General features: G+C 35.0%; 1 protein-coding gene across 1 annotated transcript in view; it reads left to right on the top strand.

Annotated features, from left to right (window-relative positions):
* The window catches only part of LOC124374068 (calpain-C-like), a 164,173-nt gene that overhangs the window by 77,599 nt on the left and 60,366 nt on the right, over nucleotides 1–26,208 (top strand). Inside the window, exons 3-9 of the mRNA XM_046832399.1 lie at nucleotides 505–574; nucleotides 15,596–15,752; nucleotides 22,421–22,494; nucleotides 22,851–23,058; nucleotides 23,143–23,211; nucleotides 23,728–23,796; nucleotides 24,458–24,638. Of these exons, the coding sequence (XP_046688355.1) occupies nucleotides 505–574; nucleotides 15,596–15,752; nucleotides 22,421–22,494; nucleotides 22,851–23,058; nucleotides 23,143–23,211; nucleotides 23,728–23,796; nucleotides 24,458–24,638 (828 nt within the window). The remainder of the gene's footprint in view (nucleotides 1–504; nucleotides 575–15,595; nucleotides 15,753–22,420; nucleotides 22,495–22,850; nucleotides 23,059–23,142; nucleotides 23,212–23,727; nucleotides 23,797–24,457; nucleotides 24,639–26,208) is intronic.

Raw genomic sequence — 26,208 nt, 5'->3', positions numbered from 1 at the left:
CACTGATAATTTGACCTAACTAGTAGGAATATCAGACAACAGACGCGTCCTTTGGCAAATTTTGTAACAAGTGACTTATAGAGTAATTTCTGTGTGCTCAGAACCAGGCTGACTGTACGTTTAACGATTCCAACTAGACATATTTTATGGTCTATCAAACTAGTCATGTGGCAGATATGAAAACCAAATGCAAAAGAATTTATATTGTAAGAAATTTCCATCTTTCAATACCTTGATCGTCCAGCGACTAATTAATCCATCCACGCGTCTTATCCCAGAGGGAAGCCAGAACTTGTACAAAATTGTATCAATTAATTTATCAGAAACTCCACTGTAAAAACATGGGAGGAAGAGACTGATCATTCCAATTATTGATTGGAATCGCTCATTTCTTATTTTTTTTGTGCTGGTTAAACGCTACATGTTATGATACACTTAGCAACATAAAAACCTAGCATTAAATTAAAATGTATGTTATACATTATAATTTAAATATATTTTCAGGAGCTGTGTACGAGACCCCTGTTCGTTCACGATGCTCCCGGCCAGTTTGATATCGGCGCTGGGAAAATGGGTGAGTATATCCAACAACATTTTACTTAATATTACAGCAGAGTCAATGGGTACGGAGTAAACTATGTTTACTCATTTAGTAATTTTCAATGGAGTACCTTTAAATTTTAATGTTTCTCTAAAGTTTTTTTTTTTTGGCAGTAACCAAAAGACTCTTTTTTATTGGATCCGTTTCTCTATGTGAACAGCTTTACATAATACAATACTCATATAAGCCATTATTCAAAGCTCTTAAAAAGTTGTGTGTGCATTGTTTTGGGAAAAGGTCTAAGTCTAATATAATTGTCTGTGTTCCAAATAAATGCTATCATACAAAAGGCGCCATAATACTAATTCTCCCTTAAATTTTAGTTAGTTTTACTTACCTCTTTTGTTAGTATTTTTAAAATATAAAAACCAACAACAGTACAATGGAAAAATAGTATGGAATTTATATTATAAAGTAAGTTCAATCCCTGTAACCTTTTATATATATTTTCTTTTTATGTTAACGATTACGTAAACCGTTCTTATAATTCAACTGTTGATTTATGAATCTATCAAACTTCATTAGTACAAAGAAAGGAACATTTTCTCCTCTAAAATCTCATCTTTTAGGAGAAAATCTGTCATGGCAACGATTTTTAATACTTTTATTTGTTGTACTGTTTGTTTCCTATCACACCATAGATTCGTTCGAGAAAATTATCGAGGTAATTATGCTTTTTATTAATGGCTTATTTTTAAGAAATTTATCGTTTTTAAACCTAATGAGTGACGTATTCTAACATTTCAATGAAATTCTGTTTGTCACTGTGGCAGCTGAGGTGTGTCTCTTCCTCTAACTGTGAGTAAGCATTCACTTCTGAATACTCATTTTAACAGCCGATACTAAAACTACCTTGAATTGTCTCCTATAAGAACAATGTTAAACCACAATCAGTATCCTTCATTTTTTGTCACGGAGGTGATTGAGCTTGCATTTTAGGGATTTCATTCCCATTAAATTGTGTTTTGATTATTTGTAAAAGTTAGTTTTTCTTTGCAATCAAGTAGTGTACCTAAGAAATAATTGATTCTTTTGTTGAATAACTAAGAATAATATCGTGTAAAATAAATAGTATTTGTATAGGTATAAGCAGTTACTTTAAATTTAAATATGTAGAAAGTTAGGTTACCATCAATCAATATGGAAGAAAAGTGTTCATGGTATATTGGAGCATTACCAACAGTGCAGCCAACTTTAAAGTGATAAATAATGGCAGTAATTAAGAGTAAACATAGTAAAAGTATGTTTATTTAATTTTTACTTAAATGTTCGGAAAAACTAAATTTCTGATGTTAGTCGATAAATAATCCGCTGAAGTAAGAGCGAAATGGAAGTGAAGTTCTACTTTGAGGAATTAATAAAAGAAAGTAATTAATTTTGTACGACAAAATGGTCTTTACTAACTTAGTGCATCACACTTAGTACTTTATCACGAAACAAATAATAAATTAAGAGTGAGATAGTTTGTACTGCATAAAAAATGTCCATATTTTGTGTTGATTTCATTTGTTTTTGGTACACAAATATATTGTATTCAGCATTTTGTTTAATTTTCAGAAGAAAAAAATTGATTCGATAGGTTCACTGATTATGCCCCAAGACATCAAACCCTTCTATGTACAAACAAGGAATAAATATTAATAAATGTATGGATTGCACATTATAATGTTATTGGTTCAAGTAAAACAGTGTAAACAGCACGCACAGCGCCATTGTGTTACGTACGAGTATAGTAAACGTGGGATACTACATAAGTACTTACATGACATGTCTGATTCATCTGAATCACATCTGGTCTGCAAAAGATGAACTTGCTCAGTGACCAAGAAATTTTGATCAATATTCTCTACACAATTTGTAAAATCACCAGTCATACCAATAAACTTTTAAGGCAGCCACACTGGCAAACCTGATAGACACCAGGTAGGAAATCCAACTTCAGTGCTTCAATACCTGAGCCAGTGTAATGTGATGAATATTGTGAGATTGGAGTGATCAAACAGTCATCTAACAAGGAATGCTACTCACAACACCAAATAGTCAAAAAATTGCGGATTAAAAAAATTGCGTCGTGCTAATATAATTAAAAATCTATCACCATATGTTTTATATAATGTATCCGCAACCTGTAAATAATACCAAACGCTTGGGTAATATCCATGGTTCTTATTCGACATTCGCAACGAAGTTGTCAAGACTTTAATGTCATTTTCCTGTATGTGCATAATAATGATGACCCTATTCCAGGAATATTAATTACGTGTGGAGCCCCGTTGGAATACAAAGTGGTCTAATAAGGATCCCTGGGTAGGACAAAATATGTTTAAATCAGTTATTTATGATCAGAATATGAGAGATGTGTTTGTTATAAAAATTGAAAATATTGAAATATTTATAAATTTGACACGAAGGAATATAAAAATACGCCAAAATGTTCTTTCTATTAATACGAAAACAATTCCGCTTTGCTATAGACATTAAAAAAAGCCTTTTTGCACAAATCTTGTAGGTTTAAAAAAACAACTATGACGACAGTTTAATGAGTTACATTGCCATAATTTTACAATAAAAATTACGAATGAAATTTAGAAATATGAATGAATGTTTGAGTACAAATTTAAACTTAAATTTGCTGTCTTTCATCATAATTAACGATTTTATTGTCCGGCCATTAAACGCTAAAGCTATAAAACATAAATGTAACCAACGGTTACGGATTACGCATTTCATATAAGTGCGGTAAAGTCCACTCGCTTCACACTTTGCTAAATCAATGTCCGACTGCAGCGTATAAACGCACATGGTGGTCATTTTATCCATACTAGTGCGAGCTAAAACTATTCACTGTGTAAGTTGTATTTATCAATCAAATATTGAGAAATAGAAAGTAGGATACGTAATACTCCTGAACAAACATTCCTATTATACAACTAAACAAGCAACAAATACAATTTACTGTACTCGCCAGACTGTGGATTATTGGAGCAAATTTCCAAGAACAGTAATCCTAAATTTTCTGAATTGCCTACTCAAGCGACATGATATTGTTTTATGATTTACTTATCCTGTTTTAATTAACTGGGCAATAAACCTTAGCGTGATACGTATTAATTATAGTCGCGTATTGATTTATAACATCAGTTTGTAAAATAAATATTAACGTCGAAACAACTGAACAGCGTTGAACTTCAAAGGAACAAATTGTCTGGAGCAAGAGGTACAAAAGTTCCTACAGTAACGCAGAAACATGGATAGCAGAGAACCTTGTAAAATTGTCGAAGTCACCTTTCGCGCCAGAAGAATGGTATATGGTTATTCAAGTCGAATATCAGCAGCCTGATAATAAAGCCAAGAACGAATTCTTCATATTTTCGTAGTTAGACTTCGTTTTTTGAGATGTGTTTATGTATGTTTTTTATTCTTATTTAGTAAGGTACTTTTTGTATGGCTTCAAATCATAATTATAGTAAATATTATGTGGCACGATAAATAAAAGGTTATGTAGAGCATCCCCTAAACAGAATAATTTAATCAACTATGCTGAAAGATAAATAATTTTTACTGGGCAAGAAAGACAGTTAACAACAAAATGTCCTACATCTCTAGAAAATATATTGTGCCTATCTTGTACTTATTAATAAATTTAGTTATGAATATACGATAAATTATTGAAAATAGTGTGTCTTCTACCTACCACACACACATTATTTTAATGTGTTAATAGATTCGAATATTTTCACCAGAGAAAATGAGAACCTACAATTTGTATAGGTTAATTAACAATATATGATTTATTTGAACATCTAAATTGTCATCTAAAATTTCTCTTCATTCAATTTTCATATATCTATGCTAGAAGACATCAAATACATAGTATTTAAAATGGCTGTATTGAATCCAAACGAAAACCAATCCTCAAAAAGTAACTATTTATAAGAAATGTTAAGTTCAATTAAATGACATCTACATAACAACATTCATAGCCTTTATCAACAATATCGGGTTCTCAAAAAATCATTAGTCAAACCACCACAAACCCTGAAGACAAAATTATTTAACAAGCCCGAGTATTTGGTTTGTAAACTATGATCTAATTCACCTAAATTCATTCAAAGAATAGGCATGATACTCATGTACCAAATTATGGGCAACTGATCACGGTGTCTTAAAAATATATTCACTAGCAGGTACTGCGGCTTCGCACGCAGTACTTTGAAAAACAGACACAATGGGCATACTGTTTTTAAATGGCATTCTAAACACTTCAGAGACAAATGTTAGTAACTGGAAGACATTCCAACCTCTTGATCCATTTTAGATGGGGGGGGGGGGGTGGGGGGGGGGGGGGGTGGGGGGGGGGGGGGGTGGGGGGGGGGGGGGGTGGGGGGGGGGGGGGGTGGGGGGGGGGGGGGGTGGGGGAGTATTAAGTATACACAACCATTAATTTATACCAAAACGCACAAAGCTACTATGAAACAATTGGAGTGCAATCAACAGTTTCTCAAATCAATGATTGTTGTCTGATTGGAGAACCCTTGGCCGTCCTTGTATACTGAGGTTTTATTAGTGCATATTTGTTTGTATGGTAAACAAAGGATGTTCATTTAGAAACCAAAAACGGGATTTCACCACAGCAGCTTTTTCAGTAAGTTCTGACACGTTTTACTTCTCGGTGTTTGTGTGGAATTTATTCGGATTGCGGGCACAAATTTTGTAGTGTAGAAACAGTGCTCACAAATGTACTGAGCCCAATCTCCGCTTACAACTTTGACTCCTGCCAGACCATTTCCGCGGATGCCCCTCTATCTTCTGTTCTGAAACTAAGAAAAATTCTTAATAAAAGCATTGGCAGCTCATATATATACATTTCTGAATGTCAGAACATCCAAACTGCACAATATATTTTGATCCATCTGACACGATCTGAAGGCGTTTACCTTTCCTATAAATTAATACTTAAACCTCCAACGGCTACAGACTCTTTTTATCTTGTCATTTGATTGATGAAAAATTCATATATGTATATTTCTATATATTTTAAGTTCAAGATTTTGTATAGTTGTAGGGTGTTTATTTTCAAAAAAAATTTTGTCCGCCCATACGGATATTCCTTCAAAATTCTTACAACAATATTCTTTGAGACATTGGTTATGGAAGCGGTTAAGACCGACGAAAGGACATTTTATGTAAAAAGTGTCACAGGGAATATCTCATTAGTGCTAACCATTAGTGTGTAAATAATTGTTTCTATATATTTTATAATAAGTAACCTTCGGTTTACTAAGAAAATATTGTACATGATATGAAAAACTATATGGAGAATTTAGTCCGGCGACGAAATGGAAAATATTTCAATACGCCCGGGTGTAAAAGCCGTAAGTTGCGTTAACAATAATTGTAAATGCTCGTAACAAGAGAAGTAGTGTGTCGGGAATGTGGACCACCTCTCATGGCATTCCGCCACTCATTCATTGGCCCATTAACGTATTACGCGGAGACGGAATGCTTTTAAATCCTCCATTGCAAATATGAGTAGTGTTTACCAAGTATATTACATCATTATTTTGTTTGATTTATTTAAAGTTTGTCTTGAAGTTTGATTGAATGATGTTTCAGATATTAACCATAGTTCAGCAAAACCAAAAACAGTAAAAGAAGATTTGAACAGAACAGAAAGTTTAAATAAATAAATGTAGAGTCACAATATACATCTTTAAGTTTATCTAGAATGAATGAGTAAAAATTTCCCAGGATCCTGGCTTGTCCGACGTGTTTCTTAGTTAAGTTTATAATAACTATCAGTGTTTAATGTTTTAAGTGTGTGTGTGCGTGCGTGTGTGTGTGTGTGTGTGTGTGTGTGTGTGTGTGTGTGTTATACGAGTAGATACATATTGTATTATAGATCAACCTGAGGAAGATATAATGTACAGATCTAGAAACGTAGTGTTACTGTATTTATTTTGTCAGTAACCGATGTGTTACGGATTAAAAGCTGGACGAAATTGTTTTATGGATTGTAAACACGACTGTTACTGATAGCAGTAACATATACGCTATCTTGGCTGGTATTTGCATTAGCTCTCTTTCACACAAATCAAATACATTCTGCGCAGACATTTCACATCTACAAATCTGCGCAGAAATGTCTGGTAAAGCTAAGAATACTTGTCGGTTTGTACATAGAACTACCAACCCAAAATCTTTTGTTTAGTGTTTCCATTTTAATCTTGTAATTACCTGAATTTGATGATTGAAATTTAAAACGTTGGATATTTTTATCGTGGTTAGGGGTTTCATAACATGGCATATTATATACTGTTCTGTAATATATTTATGGTAAATGTTTCTTTAGTTTGCCGGTAGAAAGCGCGCAACCACAACCTCTCATGTGGCAACAGATTAATCATTGGATGTAATATCTCCTCATACACTGTTTTGAATCCAAGATACCGGACATGACTATTATTTTTCGCGACAAACATTGTTGCCAATTTTAAAATCTAGGAATATTTCGGCCTTTATTGTAAAAAAATATTTCAAATTAAAAGATGTTAAAACGAAACAAAAGAACGTTTTTGGTTTGTAAACCCAGAAAGACCCGAAAAGTTTTTGTTTTAAACATCTATTGCCTGAAAATAGTTTCTCTGCGAGGCAGAAATATAACAGCGTTTTAATTGCATTATTAGTAACCTCTTATTAAAGTTCTGCTGGATTTGGCCAATGCAGTCGATTTTGAGTGACCGTCGGACAAACTCCAAAACCAAAATTACCTCTTAGCGTAGCTTAATTCTAAATTCAGTTACTCTGCATAAAGTGGTAAGTTGTATCTAAACAGATTTAATAGTAGATGAGAACGAACTGTCCGTGCAAGAATATTTAAAGTTCGGAGTTTGAAATCCAGCGCAGTATTAGAAGTCAAATCTCTAGTGAGTTTTCAAACTACTAAAGGAGTTTACAACTTAAGTTACTTGGGTAGCTGTGAAGTCATGGCACATTGGATCTTGCACCGAAAGCGTTGAGATAGCGGATGGTTTAACTTTGACCTAAAACATCTTCTAAATTGCGCTCGCTGTATAATTTAATATTAAAAAAATTTGTTTTACTCGGTAGTGTGCAGTTTATTGAACATTATTTCCATATAGTTATACATAACATATACTTATTTTATATAAGGAAATAAAAAAATTAGAAAGGGATTGCAAGGAAATGAAAATATTTCATGCAATGATAAACCTGATTACAAAAATACATATGACTTTTACGGTGGTTTAATAAATCCTAAGTACCATACTTCAGAAATTTAACATTTATTTGTAGGAAGAGTGAACGGTATTTATTATGACAGTGAGACATGCGGCCAGAGAAGCCGAACGAAGGGCAGATTTGCGATACCAAGGGAGAGTCTGTACCAAGGGAGTTGTATTTGTGGTCGCTTTGATTTGTTGGGATAGGTAAAAATAATATTATGTTTATGTCTTACATATCTTGCTATCTCCCGTAATATGGCTGCTATACCTTGGAGATTGCTTATCCATTAAGATTGACTTCTGATATGGGTGGTTTAGTTGATTTACAGACAAAAATATATCATATTTCTCTAACATACATTATTTTTAAAGATAAGGGAAAAAAGATTTAGAAATATTAATTTTCCTATTTCGGGTACTCTTTGATAGTGTAACTATAATATCGTACTGAAGGCGAGGGAAATACAAACGTTGTAAGAAAATCCACTTGATTAAATAAATACCTAATAATAATCATTCCAATATCTCAAATCACTCGACTCAGGCTTGTGGCACAGTTCTGTTCTGTAATCCATAAACCTGTTTGTAACTGTTGTCAGGGGCGTATATAAGGGGAAACTCAGGGGAACCATGACCTTCCGTAGTTTTGAGAGACGAATGTTGTCTCTGTATAGCATGTTACTGTCCACTAGTAATCACAATATTCACTTTCTTCATTGAGTAAAATGTATCTAACGTCAATAAGTGACGACTATTTAAAACAATAACTATAGATCTAATGCGTTTGAATGAAGTTTCATGGTGAGTTGAATCTGTTCATATATTGCACATAAAGCTTGTCTTTATTATATTATTGTAGTGGCATTGTGGTGGTGGTGGTACAAAATATAGAAATATGGTTTACGGATATAGAGTTACGTTCAAACCCAGCAATAAAACACACATTTTAGCTCAAAGGTGTTGTAAGGAAGGACTGAATCCCTCTACTGTCTGACCACTCCGAGATAGTTCAATATGTACGCTACTGGCTGGTGTAATAGACTCTGACACTGAGTGTGGCTCTATGATGCCGACAGAGAACATACGTGAGCAGGGGCATATCCAGATAATACACGTAACATTTTGAAATGTAAATGGTTGCCCCACTGGGAACGTCCCTTATAAACGTAGGATTTTATTGATATTATTGGTCTATTTATAATTATTGATTATATCTACCGCACAAATAGTAAAATTTTCTTTGGCTAAGGTATGATTTGGTCATTGGAAGTAAACTCAGTCTCTGAAACTCGCTAATCTTGGACAGGTTACATGTAGTTTCCATAAGGAAAACAGGAAACAGTACTATTTCTGAATAGTATTAAATTCAGTTTAATAGAATATAAGATAAATTTTCATCCTAGCGACTCATCATGTCTATTGACGTGCATTGTAAAATCTCCTCTATAATCACTGAAATATGAGTAAGTAATCATAAACCCCATCTACGTAATACATATGTATATCCTATTTTTGTTTCTTAAAGATTCATAACTTCGTTGCTCCAAAGGAACGTCACCTTGAGCTCTAATATTGTTTAAAATATCTGAAGATTCTTGCAAAATGCTGTTTTAATTTTTCGTGTCATCTAAATCCATACCCACCAGTAATGTATTTATAATGAAGAATAACGCTACTATGCTTCACAGAATAATAAGTTCCTATATAAGTTTCACTTATAAGTTCAGGTGCTTGGGTCTGGTTTATAAATTTGTCAACGGTATAATAAGCAACCTTATTTTATTAAATTTTAGAACTTAATTTAAATACGAATTTAAATAATTAATTGAAGGCTTTGAATATTTAGAAGCTTATGTATATTAACATTAATAAAAAATCTGTCTGTTATTGTAAATATTAATAATCTGTGATATTTTGTTTAAATGGATTTGTCTAGTGTGTTAATGAATATCAACATTTTCTTAAGTTACATTTAAAGATACGAAAGGCATTCTTTAAAATATATACAAACTAGGCACTGTTAAAATCTCGTATTCTCTAAAAAATATCACGATAAGAATCTCGCTAAAAACTTGAAATTTTTCTGGAAATGAATTTTTGTAGAATGATAATAACGTTGAATTTATAATCGATAAAAGTTTTACATCTAGGTTAATAATGCTACAAGTAATATGCGGTAAACCAGAATACACATTTACAAAATGTTTTGTTTGCAGAAATGAGCCAAATTACATACAATATAGAGCACACTCATTCAGTGCAAATTTATGAGCTAACTTTTCTTCAGCATGGCGATGCCGCAGAGAGGCCAAAGCTCGCAGTTTAGTGATCAGAGTATGCAATGATTATAGTATACAGTAAGATACTGTGGACAATACTGTTCCTCTGTTTACACACGAACACACACAGTCACTGCTCGAGCTTCGGTACACTGAAACAATAACGATGCCGCAGAGAGGCCAAAGCTCGCAGTTTAGTGATCAGAGTATGCAATGATTACAGTATACAGTAAGGTACTGTGGGCAATACTGTTCCTCTGTTTACACACGAACACACACAGTCACTGCTCGAGCTTCGTACACTGAAACAATAACGATGCCGCAGAGAGGCCAAAGCTCGCAGTTTAGTGATCAGAGTATGCAATGATTACAGTATACAGTAAGGTACTGTGGGCAATACTGTTCCTCTGTTTACACACGAACACACACAGTCACTGCTCGAGCTTCATACACTGAAACAATAACGATGCCGCAGAGAGGCCAAAGCTCGCAGTTTAGTGATCAGAGTATGCAATGATTACAGTATACAGTAAGGTACTGTGGACAATACTGTTCCTCTGTTTACACACGAACACACGCAGTCACTGCTCGAGCTTCGTACACTGAAACAATAACGATGCCGCAGAGAGGCCAAAGCTCGCAGTTTAGTGATCAGAGTATGCAATGATTATAGTATACAGTAAGGTACTGTGGGCAATACTGTTCCTCTGTTTACACACGAACACACGCAGTCACTGCTCGAGCTTCGTACACTGAAACAATAACGATGCCGCAGAGAGGCCAAAGCTCGCAGTTTAGTGATCAGAGTATGCAATGATTACAGTATACAGTAAGGTACTGTGGACAATACTGTTCCTCTGTTTACACACGAACACACGCAGTCACTGCTCGAGCTTCGTACACTGAAACAATAACGATGCCGCAGAGAGGCCAAAGCTCGCAGTTTAGTGATCAGAGTATGCAATGATTACAGTATACAGTAAGGTACTGTGGGCAATACTGTTCCTCTGTTTACACACGAACACACGCAGTCACTGCTCGAGCTTTATACACTGAAACAATAACAATGAAGGTCGCGTAGGAGGTTCACACGGAACAAGTTACGGTACATCCAATCTGCACCACGGCCGCGGCGCATTATTAAACGGCTCACTGGGAATGCGACTTTTTATCGCATGAGTCAGAAAGTGAAATTTAACGACGGATATGGATAATTGGTATTTTCTCCAGACTCTCACCTCAACCATGACCTGGACCTTGGTGTGACCGACCACCTCCTGACATGGCGTGAACAGCTGGTTTAGAGGTCTGCGACTTGGGGTCTATCCAGAATTAAACTTTAAACAACTCACTCTTATCATCTCATTTAAACTTTTGAAATTACTTTAGTGTGTATTTATTAGAAGTTAGTCCTGCATTAAAAGATCGCCCGGAGTTAGCACCTATCAATCCAAATCCATGTTTAGAAAAAAAGTCTAATTTAGGCATTCTCAGCACAACAATTCATTGGTCTATGTGTGAGGGAAATTCCAAAACCTACAACAGATACGTAATTCTTTACGTCTGTTCTTCAGATGTACTAGCCGACAAGATTGTCAAGAATGAAATTACGTCCGCATATAATTACTATAGGCGTTCGGTTAAATTTGTTTTTCAATTAAAGAATATTTAAGTTACAGCTGTTTAAGTTTAATACAGCTGTTTAATATTTAAAACTATGTAACTTAAAACAGTATAATAACAGAAATAAAACTTCCTTGGTGAATCCGTGAGGAATTGTAGGCATTCAAAGTAGTATTTGGGGGTATATTGTAGTCGATGCAAAAAAGGAATTTTCAGGTGACTAAACGGTTAAAGATTAAGAGTATGAAATATTGATTTAGAAATACCATTTGCTTAAATTGTAAACGCGTTATTATCATAAAAATCATTACGAAGTATGTCATAATTTTAAAAAAAATGTAAAGGCATAAATTTATGTATTTTTGGTGGTGATAGTAAACAAAAGCATCTAAAGGTCTAAAGATGACTACATAAAGTTTTCCTTTACATTCATAATACCTTAGAGATTAAATATCAATTTGACTTCAATTACGCTTTTTACCTCTCTGTACTTCAGAAAACTATGCTACTGTACATTTAGTAAAACCTTACGTCCTTCATATCGTAGCCTGGTGTTCGGAGATTTGAATTAAATTTGTGCATTAAAATGTATAAAATTCCGTAGAGAAAGGTTCCGAAAATTAAATTAAGTGCTAAATTCCAATGAGAGGACGGATAATTGTTGAAATGAATTCTATGATGATATGGAAATGCTATACTCACTCAACATCTTCTCATAGCTGACCTATATGTGCTAGTGGTGCAGCAAAGTCAGAACAATCGCATTATATAAATAAACTGGGATGTAAATTCACACATACATATGTATGAAAGAAAATATTTTCACGACATGCAATGTTAAATTAGGAGAAAGGTACAATGTAAACAGTTTAATAAATATAGCTATTATAATGTACATATTTTTGGTAAATTAAAAGATGCAAATACACAAGAATATCACGATTTTTAACGTATGATAATGTTCTTGGAGAAAAAGGGTCAAGGTCGGCAGGTGCCGTGCAGTAAAACATCTCCACTATAAATTTGTGACTCGGCGTCATAACTTGTCTTCCACCTTGTCTCCCACTCTCGTGTTCTTTGTGGTTGTAAATAAATTAAATATTCACTCCTTATTTATTTACTCGTTGCTGTCTTAAACATTCAGGGACATGTATTAAACAAACGTATATTGTCATACAAGGGGATTTTGACACTAATGAGCACCAGCTGCTGTGTAGTCTAGTGAAGACACTGAACGTCCTGGTAGTCGTATGGGTAGCGTATCTGCAACCCACTTCAAACATCCGGGATCAATCCCGATTTGGGCAAGATACTTCTGCACGAAATCAAATAAATATCTCATCCTAGTCTAACATGGTGAATGGTATTATGTCCTTGAATCATCCACTAAAATATACCCAGACAATTCTATGATTCAGAATATTAAGTTCTATAATTATCAGGATCATCTTGAAAAGTTTCATTCTTTGGTAAAAGTTAAGAGTACTTCAACTTTAAGTATATGTGTTTTAAAATTATATCTGTCATATTTTAAAATAGTGATGCGGTCTGAGCAAAGTGATAAATATCGAAAATGAAGTTGTCCTTACGCGTACACAACACAGTTTGAGCTACTAACATTGCTCGTGTCTGAATACGAAACGTTTTTTTGAGAAACGTCACACGAATTAATTTAAATAGAATTGTTTTATAAACTACTGACCCATAGTACATGGAATTGAAACAACTTTACTTATTTTTTTCACAACTATATATTTTATTTAAAGATTTATAATGACTGGTTAAATTCACATAACTAAAACTCGCACTTACTCAACATCGGTTAAAGAAAACATATTGGCGTGACTGTAAAGTTTCACCAACAGTTTCAATTCAGTTTTAAACAAAATGAGGACGTAAAATTATGCTGATTATTATTATAATCACGGTATTATTAGTCTAATCCCTATCCATATTTAAGTCGATTCCAACTAAAAATCACCCATGGAAAGACTACACAATGAAATCGTCCCCGAAGTATTGCACCATACAAGAAATGTAATGGCAAACAAAAATGTTTGAAGATTAATTTGTACCAAAGTGCTAAATCCTCGTGGAATGCTACCACAGTATATTGCACACTGGCGCAGTTTATTTATAAATCGCATACATGCGCTATAAACTAACCTCAGCTAAACACATCGCACCCTTGCGTATAAATAAACACGACATTTAATAAACACATTTTCACTTGTATTGAAAATGTTGCGGGCTGGTTTCAAGAATCTCAATTATTATTCTTGAATACAATACCTCGCTCAATCACGCAACTTTTGCAAAACAGAAAGTATTTCTCTGTCATATATACCAGTCATAAGTAATACGTTGTTTGGGATTTCGTTAAAATATTTTCCGTTTTCTTCATTTTATATCTACCAGCCAGCCGACCAGTTACATAATAACGCTTATTTGTTAAGTAACGCCTTGACCAGCCGTTGATTAACATTGATTATTAATTTTTTGTCAAGAGAAACCTTCAGACTTGAAGGTCATGCAAGACTTGTTATATTATAGCGAGCTACCTTTATAGGTTATTACTCAATCTGCTTCTAGTTGTATTGCCTTCATATACGATCTTAAATTAAACAACGATTAAATTTGATCGTAAAACTTTAACTGCACGTATTACGCACCGAGAAAGAAAAATTTTATAGTTTATTTCCTCTTTGAATATTAAAAGAATGGTAATACTAAATCAAAAGTTAAAAAATTCGAATCATTCACATAAAATAAATGTGCAACGAAATAGACGTTTATACAGTTAATCAATAGTAACAATTTATCGTATTTCATGTCTGTCTTTCCTTTTATGGTATAGTATTCAATAAAGTCCAAATCAAAATGTATTAACAATTTTCATCAACGTGGAAAGCGAGTTGCTGTTATTGTGTGAGATTGTGTAGTATTATTGCAGTACTTTGTTATTCTACTGGCGGCGTACACCAATCCCACATTTCATCTGCATATTGAAATTCAAACTATGGAAAATGCGTTGGTATAAAATATTACTTATTCATTACTTTTTTACTTAACCATGAAGTCTGTTAAATAATCAACACTTTAAAAGGAATATCTATAAAAGAGTGTTGAATGCGTTGGTATAAAATATTACTTATTCATTACTTTTTTACTTAACCATGAAGTCTGTTAAATAATCAACACTTTAAAAGGAATATCTATAAAAGAGTGTTGAATGCGTTGGTATAAAATATTACTTATTCATTACTTTTTTACTTAACCATGAAGTCTGTTAAATAATCAACACTTTAAAAGGAATATCTATAAAAGAGTGTTGACCTAGCATCTTCAGAGTCATTTTGAAAGTGACAAATGCAGAAATCAGATCAATAGTTTGAAATTTCGTATCAGTCTCTCAAATTACTGTATCTTTTGACTCTTCTAAAATAAAATTCACAACCTTTTATTCCTTACATGTTAAAAATACAATACATCGTTTCGAGGATTGAAATCTACTCTCTTCTTCAGATGTAGGGCCAATCCTGGAAACGTAGTGTTATACGACTAATTATACTTTTTTGTAACATATAACGATGGCAAATGTACGAAATCCTGTTATCCTTAAAAAATTCCATCGTCAATAACAGGCTTTCAAAAAAGAGCTTTTATTCGATTAATTTAGGAAAGGTGTGCTCTTATACTGAGCTATTCTTTCCCAATATTCTAACCGTAAAAAAAACAAACTTTCATCAGGGGAACATTACATTTGATCATTTCAGTATCCGATGAATTCAGAAGCTTATTTTGGAAATTTAATTATCCAAATGAGTTGTTGGGCATAAATGAAGAAACCATCAAACAAGTACCGAATATCCCGGACAACGCGGCGGATTCCCTAGCCCAGTCGGTCGGATATCCAGCCACACGCGAGGCCGAGGATGTCGTATCTTCCGCAGACCGACCGATAACAATGTTCAGGTCCTTGGCCACCGAGTCTACAGGATGGTAGATAACGAATCTACAGTTTTACAAGTTTTTGCGAAATATCAATATAGCACCCCCAGTAGTGACGCCATGGTGCACCTGAAATGGTGCTACAATATGAAAAACAGTGAGCAATATGATAATACTGTACGAGTGTATCATCAACGGCCGTGATATTAAACTTAAGATATAATGCTTATAAAAATTTAAACCTTACTAAACAATGTTGAAAGTCATAAACACCGAAAGAATTAAAAAAAATTAGACATAGTAAATTGATAACCACGATGACTCAATACCAAATAAATTAGTATATATATATATATATATATATATATATATATATATATATATATTATATAAAAATGAAACTGTTCGTGTGTAACAGCATCACTCACAAAACGGCTGGACGGATTCGCCTAATTTTTTTTTAATTTGTTCGTCTTGATCTGTAGAAGGTTATATGATACTTTTTATCCCTTTCCCGATTCAGGATTCCGCCCCACTGGTTACAGAAATACCCGTAAGAAATGCATTGCAGTAAACATATGTTATTAAGTGAAAGAGTCTTTTCAAATTTTTAATCAGCTGTTCTTTGTAAACATATATAATGCGACAAAAAATATATTTATATATAATTTAATTACTACACTTATAGTTTTAAAGCATAGAGTAAGCTTAAGAGAAACGACAAATTTTGTTTAAACTGTTTCTGCAATCACTGTTAAACATAGACTTTACTATCCAAATAATACAATTCAAATTTGACGTAAAAATTTACCTTTAACTGCAATATTTATTTAATATAAACCATGCTCATGCTTGATCAGAAGAGCAATGCAGATATCATAATTACTATCTTACGTTGGCTACAAATATAAAGAATGTTATAAAATCAACCTTAGTTGTTTTTTTTTGACAGAAGTATCAGGAATGTGGTACATACCTTCATAAAGCGCCCAAGAAGCTCACGAAGGAACGACTATCAATTATCTCAGCAATGTTTAGAATGTGATAGAAAATGAATAAGTGAATATAGTGTACTGTTTTTTCAACGGGAAATTGCGTGCGAAGCCGCGGGAAACTTATTGAAATGCGCAGCGAAGCGCGCCGGGTCCGCTAGTATATATATATATAATAAATTAGGACTTAGCCTATGTTGCATCGATTACTCTCAGATCTCTAGTTTTCTAAAGCTCAATCCAATTGACCACGAATAGGACATTTTGTTTGAGCATTGTTTTATTAAACGTCTGTATAATTAAACAGAAAGTTAAATAGTTACCCAGCAGTTATGAAATAACCTAAATTGGTAAAGAAGTTTATAACAAAATTGAATACATATCGATCAAAACCTGATAAATAAATGATCTAAAAATAATCCTTATATTGAATAAAAATAATATTATCAGTAATATATATATATATATATATATATATATATATATATATATATATATATATATTCTTAATACATAATACATAAAACACGTAATTAATAATACATATGTATTCTTATAACGTCAACTCTAGTTAACCCAGTCAAATGAAAAAATAACATTAATACTATAGAAAAATGCTGCAGACTAGTTGTATTAGATAAAAGTTAAAAGTATTTTCTTTCGACCTGAAAATGAAAATGTATTTAGTTACATTTGTGATCTAAAGGGTGCAAAAATGGAAAATTAATAGTCTAGTAAATTGAATATGGCTTCCTTTTATTATGAATTTATGTGGTACCAAGTAAAGATTTGTAGGTAAGACTAATCATGGTTTTATCTTATTTATGCTTATGCTTATTATTGGGTTATTACTGAATTTTCAAACAACCGATTTATAACACAATAAAGAGCAATTATAATGGACTTTATTCAGCAGATTCTAGTGGTAGTTAATTATAGTCTACCTAAAGTTCATACCAAACATGTATGGTGGTTCAATCTATAATGGAGGTGAGGAATGTTACAGCGGCAAATCTAAACTGTTACCAGTGTTCTGTAAACTATGCTAAGCAACGAGGCGGGTCAACAGGCAACCCGCAACGCTGCTACGGAGTAATAATTGAGGAAATTCGGTTGAAAATGCATTTTAAAATTATCTTCAGTAACGTTAACAAGCAATCGATTATTGAAGTAACTACTTCTTTTAGCGGGCTATGGATTTATGTTTTGCACGGGGAAAAAACTTCCGTTTCACGTCACGCTTGTTCGCCATGTACCCGCTAGGGGTGGAACTATCGCGGCCATTTTGATGTCAAGGCGTTTCTCCATTCATTCAGTGGCTATTCAGGCGTGCTAGTGAGAGGTTACTATCGCTCCTTGTTGAAGTGACTACTTCTTTTGGTGGGCTATGTACGTATGTTTTGGACGAGGGAAAAATGGAAAGGCAGTAGTAGTACTGACCGTCAGAAGTGACCACTTCATATAACGGGCTGTGAATAAAATCAAACACAGACTAAAATATATGGTAAAATACTGGTTTGATTAAATACGCTAATTACTAATTTATTTATTAGTGAATCCAATAAAATTTATTAATTTACTGCTTAATTTAGTAGCAGAATTTCAAGCTAATCAGATTCTAAATTAAAAATAAATAAATTAGATCTTTTCTAGCTAGCAAAACCGTAGTGTAATTCAATCCTGGAAGAAAATTATTCTTTCTATTATTATAACTATAATCTTTACTTCATCACATTGGGCCTTACCTTAAATTCGCTTAAAAGATAAATTACGTAAAAACAGATTTTAATACAAAATTTGCTGAAGAAATGTCAAAAACATTAATGGAACTTTTAAAAGAAAAATCAAATTTAACAATATCAAAACTATAAAAAAAATAAATACAAAAAGATATGGAGCAACAAAATATTTAGCAAGATTGTATTCCAGAAGTTTTATTTCTTATATTTCAGTTATTATAAACTCATAATTTCATGTTTAGAATATAATTACAATTGCAAATTAAATAATTATTTCGGAAATACAAGTAAAAATAATAGTAGTCAAAATATTACTGACCGAATTATAGAAACTAATACAAACGATAGTAATGAAAATGTATAAATATTTATTACTTTAGAAGTTAGTGATAATATGAAATGTAACAAATATTACAAAAATATTATAAAGTAAAACACTTTTTTATTTTAAGAGAATCGAATGTCTCAAATTCTTTAAAAACAAAACCCCATTTAATGAATTAGCAAACGTACATTTTCAATGTATATTTTCACAGCCCGTTATAAAAAGTAGCTGTTTCTGTCGGTCAGTCCCTCGACTGCCTTTCCATTTTTTATTACAATAAAGGTTTTGTAACGTTCGTGTTTATTTATTCACACAACGCATTTTTCACGTATTGAAATACAGCAAAAGATAAAATCCCTTAAGAAAATAGACTACAATACCTGTAATTACCGATCTTTGTTTATTTCCACAAATGATTCATTGCCTGGGTGTTCAACCTGTGGTTGAAGCCAGACACTAACGAAAGGTTTAGATTTACACCTGGCAAATATAACTGGAGCTGGAGTAAGACACAACTCTCTAGAATGGCCTGGCTGGCCTCCAGGGCACGATAAGGTTAATGTACCTTTTTGTATTAATGTAGTAGAGTGTGGCGTTAGCAGATACTGTTCGTCAGCTGGGGTAAAGTGTCTAACATTTAAAAATTGAAACATGTAAAGACGAAGGTAAAAATTATTTTGAATAAAAAAATACAAATGATGTTAATTTTTCCTTTATAAAGTAAATATCTATTTGTAACTATGGAGTTTTAATGATGCTACATTTGTAGTGCATAAACTAAATAGAAAGTGGTGTGTAGCACATATTAAGGTAGATAATACATTTTAACTTATCTTGACGCTAAGAGTTGTAAGGTGTAAACTCAGTTTTAAAAATTCACGCCTATGTTTTTTACTGCTTGTTTAATGAATAAAGAGTATGCAAAAGTAGAGATTTAGAGGTTATACTTATTAGAAGATACAAGTATGCCATACAACATGTAGATTAACAGGTTTCTTTAAGTCACCATGAAGGGACAAGCACCATCAAACTCTGTCGTCTTTACAGAAATGATGTTTCATGCGAAATTTATTATTCGTTTATAGGTCATTTCATTATTAACAAATAGAATATCGACAATCATATGATAAATAAAGTTTTACATCTTCAGCAAAAGATAAATTGTGTCAGTGTCCTAAGTGATACACGTCAACCTCGCTGAGCCGAATTTATTGCTTAGACATTGTATCATCATAAAACCTATTCTTGTCGGGTAAGGAATTAAGTTTCATGCAACATTCAAAGTGTACCGAAGAAACCTTCCTAGAGATATGCTGTCATATAACAAGAATTGATACATTCACAAAGGTTTACATATCAATTCACCATAACATTTTGATGGCTGTTTTAGGATGGTTATGCTATATAAGAGTATGTTACTATGTAAAATATTAAAATATCTTATTATTGAATTGAATTTGTTTACAGATTTATTTATTCTTCTATTCGTTGCTATCTTGGTTACCCATAAGGCCGATGTAAAAATATTCACTAACGCTCAGCCAAATCCTATGGAGTAAAGTACACCATAATCAAACCCAGTGTTTCCTATAAAATTTCAAGGCACAAATCAGTTCGTTTTCGAGATATCATGCGAACAGACAGATGAACAGATACAGATGAATGACATCTACCCTCTCTATTTATATTTTTGTATTAGTAATTAAAAACATATTTTGTCTCATTTTATTACTTTATAATTGTTATGTTTGGCATACCTATACAGTATTAGTTAAACTGTATTAGAATATTATGAGCCAAACCATCACGTATGTAGGTGAAATAATTGTAAAGAAAGTACTCTGATAAATTGGGCCATTGCTTAAAATAATCATGCATGAATAGAAATATGATTATTTTTTACAAAAACATCATCATTTTAAATTTTACACCTGATTTAAGTTTAGTTACAGTTTATTTTGATGTATGTGATTTTTAGTTTGCATACAACATGATTGGAAGGATAAATTTATGGTAAAAGTATGCATATTCATTGTTAATCGACTACCCAAAAACATTGGCTATGTCACTGGACTTGTTCACCGTTGCAAACATGTTTGAAACAACAGCAACATGTTAATGAATTATAACGAGTACTGTTAGTTAAATGTTTCATAAAATAATAAACTCGATTAAAATTATTACTGTGTTATTTACAAATAGTTCCTAGTACGAGTGAAAACGTCTCAATAAATAATTGGGTAATTTAAACACAATTTTTGTGGAAGTACTCACTCAGAAATATAGTTTGATTTATACAGTTTTTAAAAACAATATTTATCATATAAAAACGACGTGGTTTCATTTCGGCTATATATTCAATGAAAGTTTTCTTACAGACAAAATTAGAAGTCATGAATTGTAATTTATGACAGTATAATTACAAATGAATCAAATAATAATATATTGGCATATGATTAAATTAATTAATATGTTTTTAAATATATCGACAGATGAGTTGTAAGTTATATTGGTTATGTATTTTTTATTAACTAGAAAGTATAAGATATTCATGTAAGTATTTATATACTATAAATTAGCTTTCCAAACTAAATATATAGTTAATAATTTCTGAGAATGAGATACAGGTATGTCTAATGTAAATTAATATAAACTTACATACATACGTAAAACCCAACCCGTTTTCCAGGTTGTTTTATAAAAGATGTCTGTTAGTAGGAGTGTCAACATCCTGGCACAATCACAAGAAATGTTTTTTTACGTGGGATACCATCTTGAAATTTCAGATTGTAAACCTGTTAATAATTTGACAGTTTTCAGTATTACCGTATTGTTAAATGTACGAGTATGTGCCTATTAGACGTTTTTGATTTTACACTGCTACAGTTTCTAAACTTTACTTACCTTTTAAACTCGTAAATTTTCTTTTTACTGCGTCGACACCGAGGTACAAATTATACCAAAACGCAAGTTGCCTGTATGACAAGAAGTGATGAATGTTTTCGATAACAGTTGAATTTATTACTCTCCGAACTAAAGTTTGTGAAAATGTAGATTTCGTGAGTCTAAGAAAATGAGTCTTGAAAAAAAGTGATTTTATTTTTAAGTTAATTTATGAACAGATATATAGAACATCAATGATTTTTAAAATAAGGATTCTAAAAAAATCCATGTAAGGTTTGTCTTTCAGTACTTTGATATGTAAAGACCAAGAATATTAGCGTAGAAATTGACAATATTGGCGACGCGAATTGGAGTAATAAAACAATAAAAGATCGAACTTGCGATAGTGGCGAGGTAGGACGCATCATAAAATATTTATTGCGAGCGTCGAGTGTCCAGCTATCCCGGAATGTGAACTGTCTGTCTCCAGGCCGACAAGTGGCAGCGCGGCCCGCCATGGCACCGCTCATCACAGCGCCATGATTGCATGGTGTGAGCGGTGAGGTAGGACACATCATAAAACATTTATTGCGAGTGTCGAGTGTCCAGTTATCCCGGAATGTGAACTGTCTCCAGGCCGACAAGTGGCAGCACGGCCCGCCATGGCACCGCTCATCACAGCGCCATGATTGCATGGTGTGAGCGGTGAGGTAGGACGCATCAAAACATTTATTGCGAGTGTCGAGTGTCCAGTTATCCCGGAATGTGAACTGTCTCCAGGCCGACAAGTGGCAGCACGGCCCGCCATGGCACCGCTCATCACAGCGCCATGATTGTATGGTGTGAGCGACGAGGTAGGACGCATCATAAAACATTTATTGCGAGTGTCGAGTGTCCAGTTATCCCGGAATGTGAACTGTCTCCAGGCCGACAAGTGGCAGCACGGCCCGCCATGGCACCGCTCATCACAGCGCCATGATTGCATGGTGTGAGCGGCGAGGTAGGACGCATCATAAAACATTTATTGCGAGTATCGAGTGTCCAGTTATCCCGGAATGTGAACTGTCTCCAGGCCGACAAGTGGCAGCACGGCCCGCCATGGCACCGCTCATCACAGCGCCATGATTGCATGGTGTGAGCGGTGAGGTAGGACGCATCATAAAACATTTATTGCGAGTGTCCAGTTATCCCGAATGTTAACTGTCCCCAGGCCAACAAGTGACAGCACTGCCCGCCATGGCACCGCTCATCACAGCGCCACGATTACATGGTGTGAGCGGTGAGGTAGGACGCATCATAAAATATTTATTACGAGTGTCGAGTGTCCAGTTATCCCGGAATGTGAACTGTCTCCAGGCCGACAAGTGGCAGCACGGCCCGCCATGGCACCGCTCATCACAGCGCCATGATTGCATGGTGTGAGCGGTGAGGTAGGACGCATCATAAAACATTTATTGCGAGTGTCGAGTGTCCAGTTATCCCGGAATGTGAACTGTCCCCAGGCCGACAAGTGGCAGCACGGCCCGCCATGGCACCGCTCATCACAGCGCCATGATTGCATGGTGTGAGCGGTGAGGTAGGACGCATCATAAAACATTTATTGCGAGTGTCGAGTGTCCAGTTATCCCGGAATGTGAACTGTCTCCAGGCCGACAAGTGGCAGCACGGCCCGCCATGGCACCGCTCATCACAGCGCCATGATTGTATGGTGTGAGCGGCGAGGTAGGACGCATCATAAAACATTTATTTATTGCGAGTGTCGAGTGTCCAGTTATCCCGGAATGTGAACTGTCTCCAGGCCGACAAGTGGCAGCGCGGCCCGCCATGGCACCGCTCATCACAGCGCAATGATTGCATGGTGTGAGCGGTGAGGTAGGACACATCATAAAACATTTATTGCGAGTGTCGATCCAGGTATTCCCGGAATGTGAACTGTCCCAGGGCAACAAGTGGCAGCACGGCCCGCCATGGCACCGCTCATCACAGCGCCATGATTGCATGGTGTGAGCGGTGAGGTAGGACGCATCATAAAACATTTATTGCGAGTGTCGAGTGTCCAGTTATCCCGGAATGTGAACTGTCCCCAGGCCGACAAGTGGCAGCACGGCCCGCCATGGCACCGCTCATCACAGCGCCATGATTGCATGGTGTGAGCGGTAAGGTAAGACGCATCATAAAATATTTATTGCGAGTATCGAGTGTCCAGTTATCCCGGAATGTGAACTGTCCCCAAGCTGACAAGTGGCAGCACGGCCCGCCATGGCACCGCTCATCACAGCGCCATGATTGCATGGTGTGAGCGGTAAGGTAGGACGCATCATAAAACATTTATTGCGAGTGTCGAGTGTCCAGTTATCCCGGAATGTGAACTGTCCCCAGGCTGACAAGTGGCAGCACGGCCCGCCATGGCACCGCTCATCACAGCGCCATGATTGCATGGTGTGAGCGGTGAGGTAGGACGCATCATAAAACATTTATTGCGAGTGTCGAGTGTCCAGTTATCCCGGAATGTGAACTGTCCCCAGGCCGACAAGTGGCAGCACGGCCCGCCATGGCACCGCTCATCACAGCGCCATGATTGCATGGTGTGAGCGGTGAGGTAGGACGCATCATAAAACATTTATTGCGAGTATCGAGTGTCCAGTTATCCCGGAATGTGAACTGTCCCCAGGCCGACAAGTGGCAGCACGGCCCGCCATGGCACCGCTCATCACAGCGCCATGATTGTATGGTGTGAGCGGTGAGGTAGGACGCATCATAAAACATTTATTGCGAGTGTCGAGTGTCCAGTTATCCCGGAATGTGAACTGTCTCCAGGCCGACAAGTGGCAGCACGGCCCGCCATGGCACCGCTCATCACAGCGCCATGATTGTATGGTGTGAGCGGCGAGGTAGGACGCATCATAAAACATTTATTGCGAGTGTCGAGTGTCCAGTTATCCCGGAATGTGAACTGTCCCCAGGCCGACAAGTGGCAGCACGGCCCGCCATGGCACCGGTCATCACAGCGCCATGATTGCATGGTGTGAGCGGCGACTCGTGCAAAAACTGGACCTGTTCACTAGGCCTAATCACTCACGGGCAAATTGGACACTCCGACTTCCTCTACTGTGCTCCGTTAGGTGAAACTGTCATACAGGATGGGTCATTCTTCACACCGAATTGCACATGGGGACAGTTAATTTCCTTTAAACCTTTTTAATTATTACACAATTACAAAATGTTAATTGATTCGAAGTTTAGTGTGCAAATCGTACAATACAAATGTTACTAAGGTTCATTACGAACCGCTATACCTTTATTACCTTTGGCAAAGGAATTACAACACATAGTTTGTGTTGTGGATTAGAAAAGTAATTATTTACTAAATTGTAAAGAATAGTAATTATTTAGAACATATTCAATGTCATCTGTCAGTGCACCCGCCTGCCTGTGAGGAGGATTATGGCAACTATTTGTGTTGCCATGCCGTGGCAAATTATCATGATTTCTTTATATAAATGACTCAGAACCCACTCATACATCATTAGTACATCGAAATTGTTTGAACTCTTATTATTTAAACTATACCATGTATAAACATTTTTGGTACCTTTATTTCAATTCTACAAAATGTAATCAAATTTATGGTCTTCATAACATTTTATAAAAAAATGTTTCCTAAGATATATCTTATATTTAATTAACATTACATTAGTAATAATATATTTATTTTTCTTTGCAATGTCCATTTATCCCTTCAAAATGAATTGAAATGGCGAACACCAGAACGAAGGTTAATTTCACCGATCAAGACATCTCAGTAATAAAGTCGGCAAATTAAATGTTTGAATCAAGGTTTAGATGACAGCTCCGGAGTGATTGGAAAAGTTTCTGTTCATTGTTTATTAATGAGACTAGTAGTTTACTGCTAAAGTGAGCTTGTACCGCAGATCGGCTGTGACATGTTTCTACTTAACATTTGGATTTCAACCTTCTAGATAATCAAGGTTTAGATGACAGCTCCGGAGTGATTGGAAAAGTTTCTGTTCATTGTTTATTAATGAGACTAGTAGTTTACTGCTAAAAGTGAGCTTGTACCGCAGATCGGCTGTGACATGTTTCTACTTAACATTTGGATTTCAACCATCTAGATAATCAAGGTTTAGATGACAGCTCCGGAGTGATTGGAAAAGTTTCTGTTCATTGTTTATTAATGAGACTAGTAGTTTACTGCTAAAGTGAGCTTGTACCGCAGATCGGCTGTGACATGTTTCTACTTAACATTTGGATTTCAACCATCTAGATAATCAAGGTTTAGATGACAGCTCCGGAGTGATTGGAAAAGTTTCTGTTCATTGTTTATTAATGAGACTAGTAGTTTACTGCTAAAGTGAGCTTGTACCGCAGATCGGCTGTGACATGTTTCTACTTAACATTTGGATTTCAACCTTCTAGATAATCAAGGTTTAGATGACAGCTCCGGAGTGATTGGAAAAGTTTCTGTTCATTGTTTATTAATGAGACTAGTAGTTTACTGCTAAAGTGAGCTTGTACCGCAGATCGGCTGTGACATGTTTCTACTTAAC

The sequence above is a fragment of the Homalodisca vitripennis genome, chromosome 1, assembly GCF_021130785.1.
Source record: "Homalodisca vitripennis isolate AUS2020 chromosome 1, UT_GWSS_2.1, whole genome shotgun sequence".
Lineage (NCBI taxonomy): Eukaryota > Metazoa > Arthropoda > Insecta > Hemiptera > Cicadellidae > Homalodisca > Homalodisca vitripennis.
This window is presented reverse-complemented; position numbering and strand designations above follow the sequence as displayed.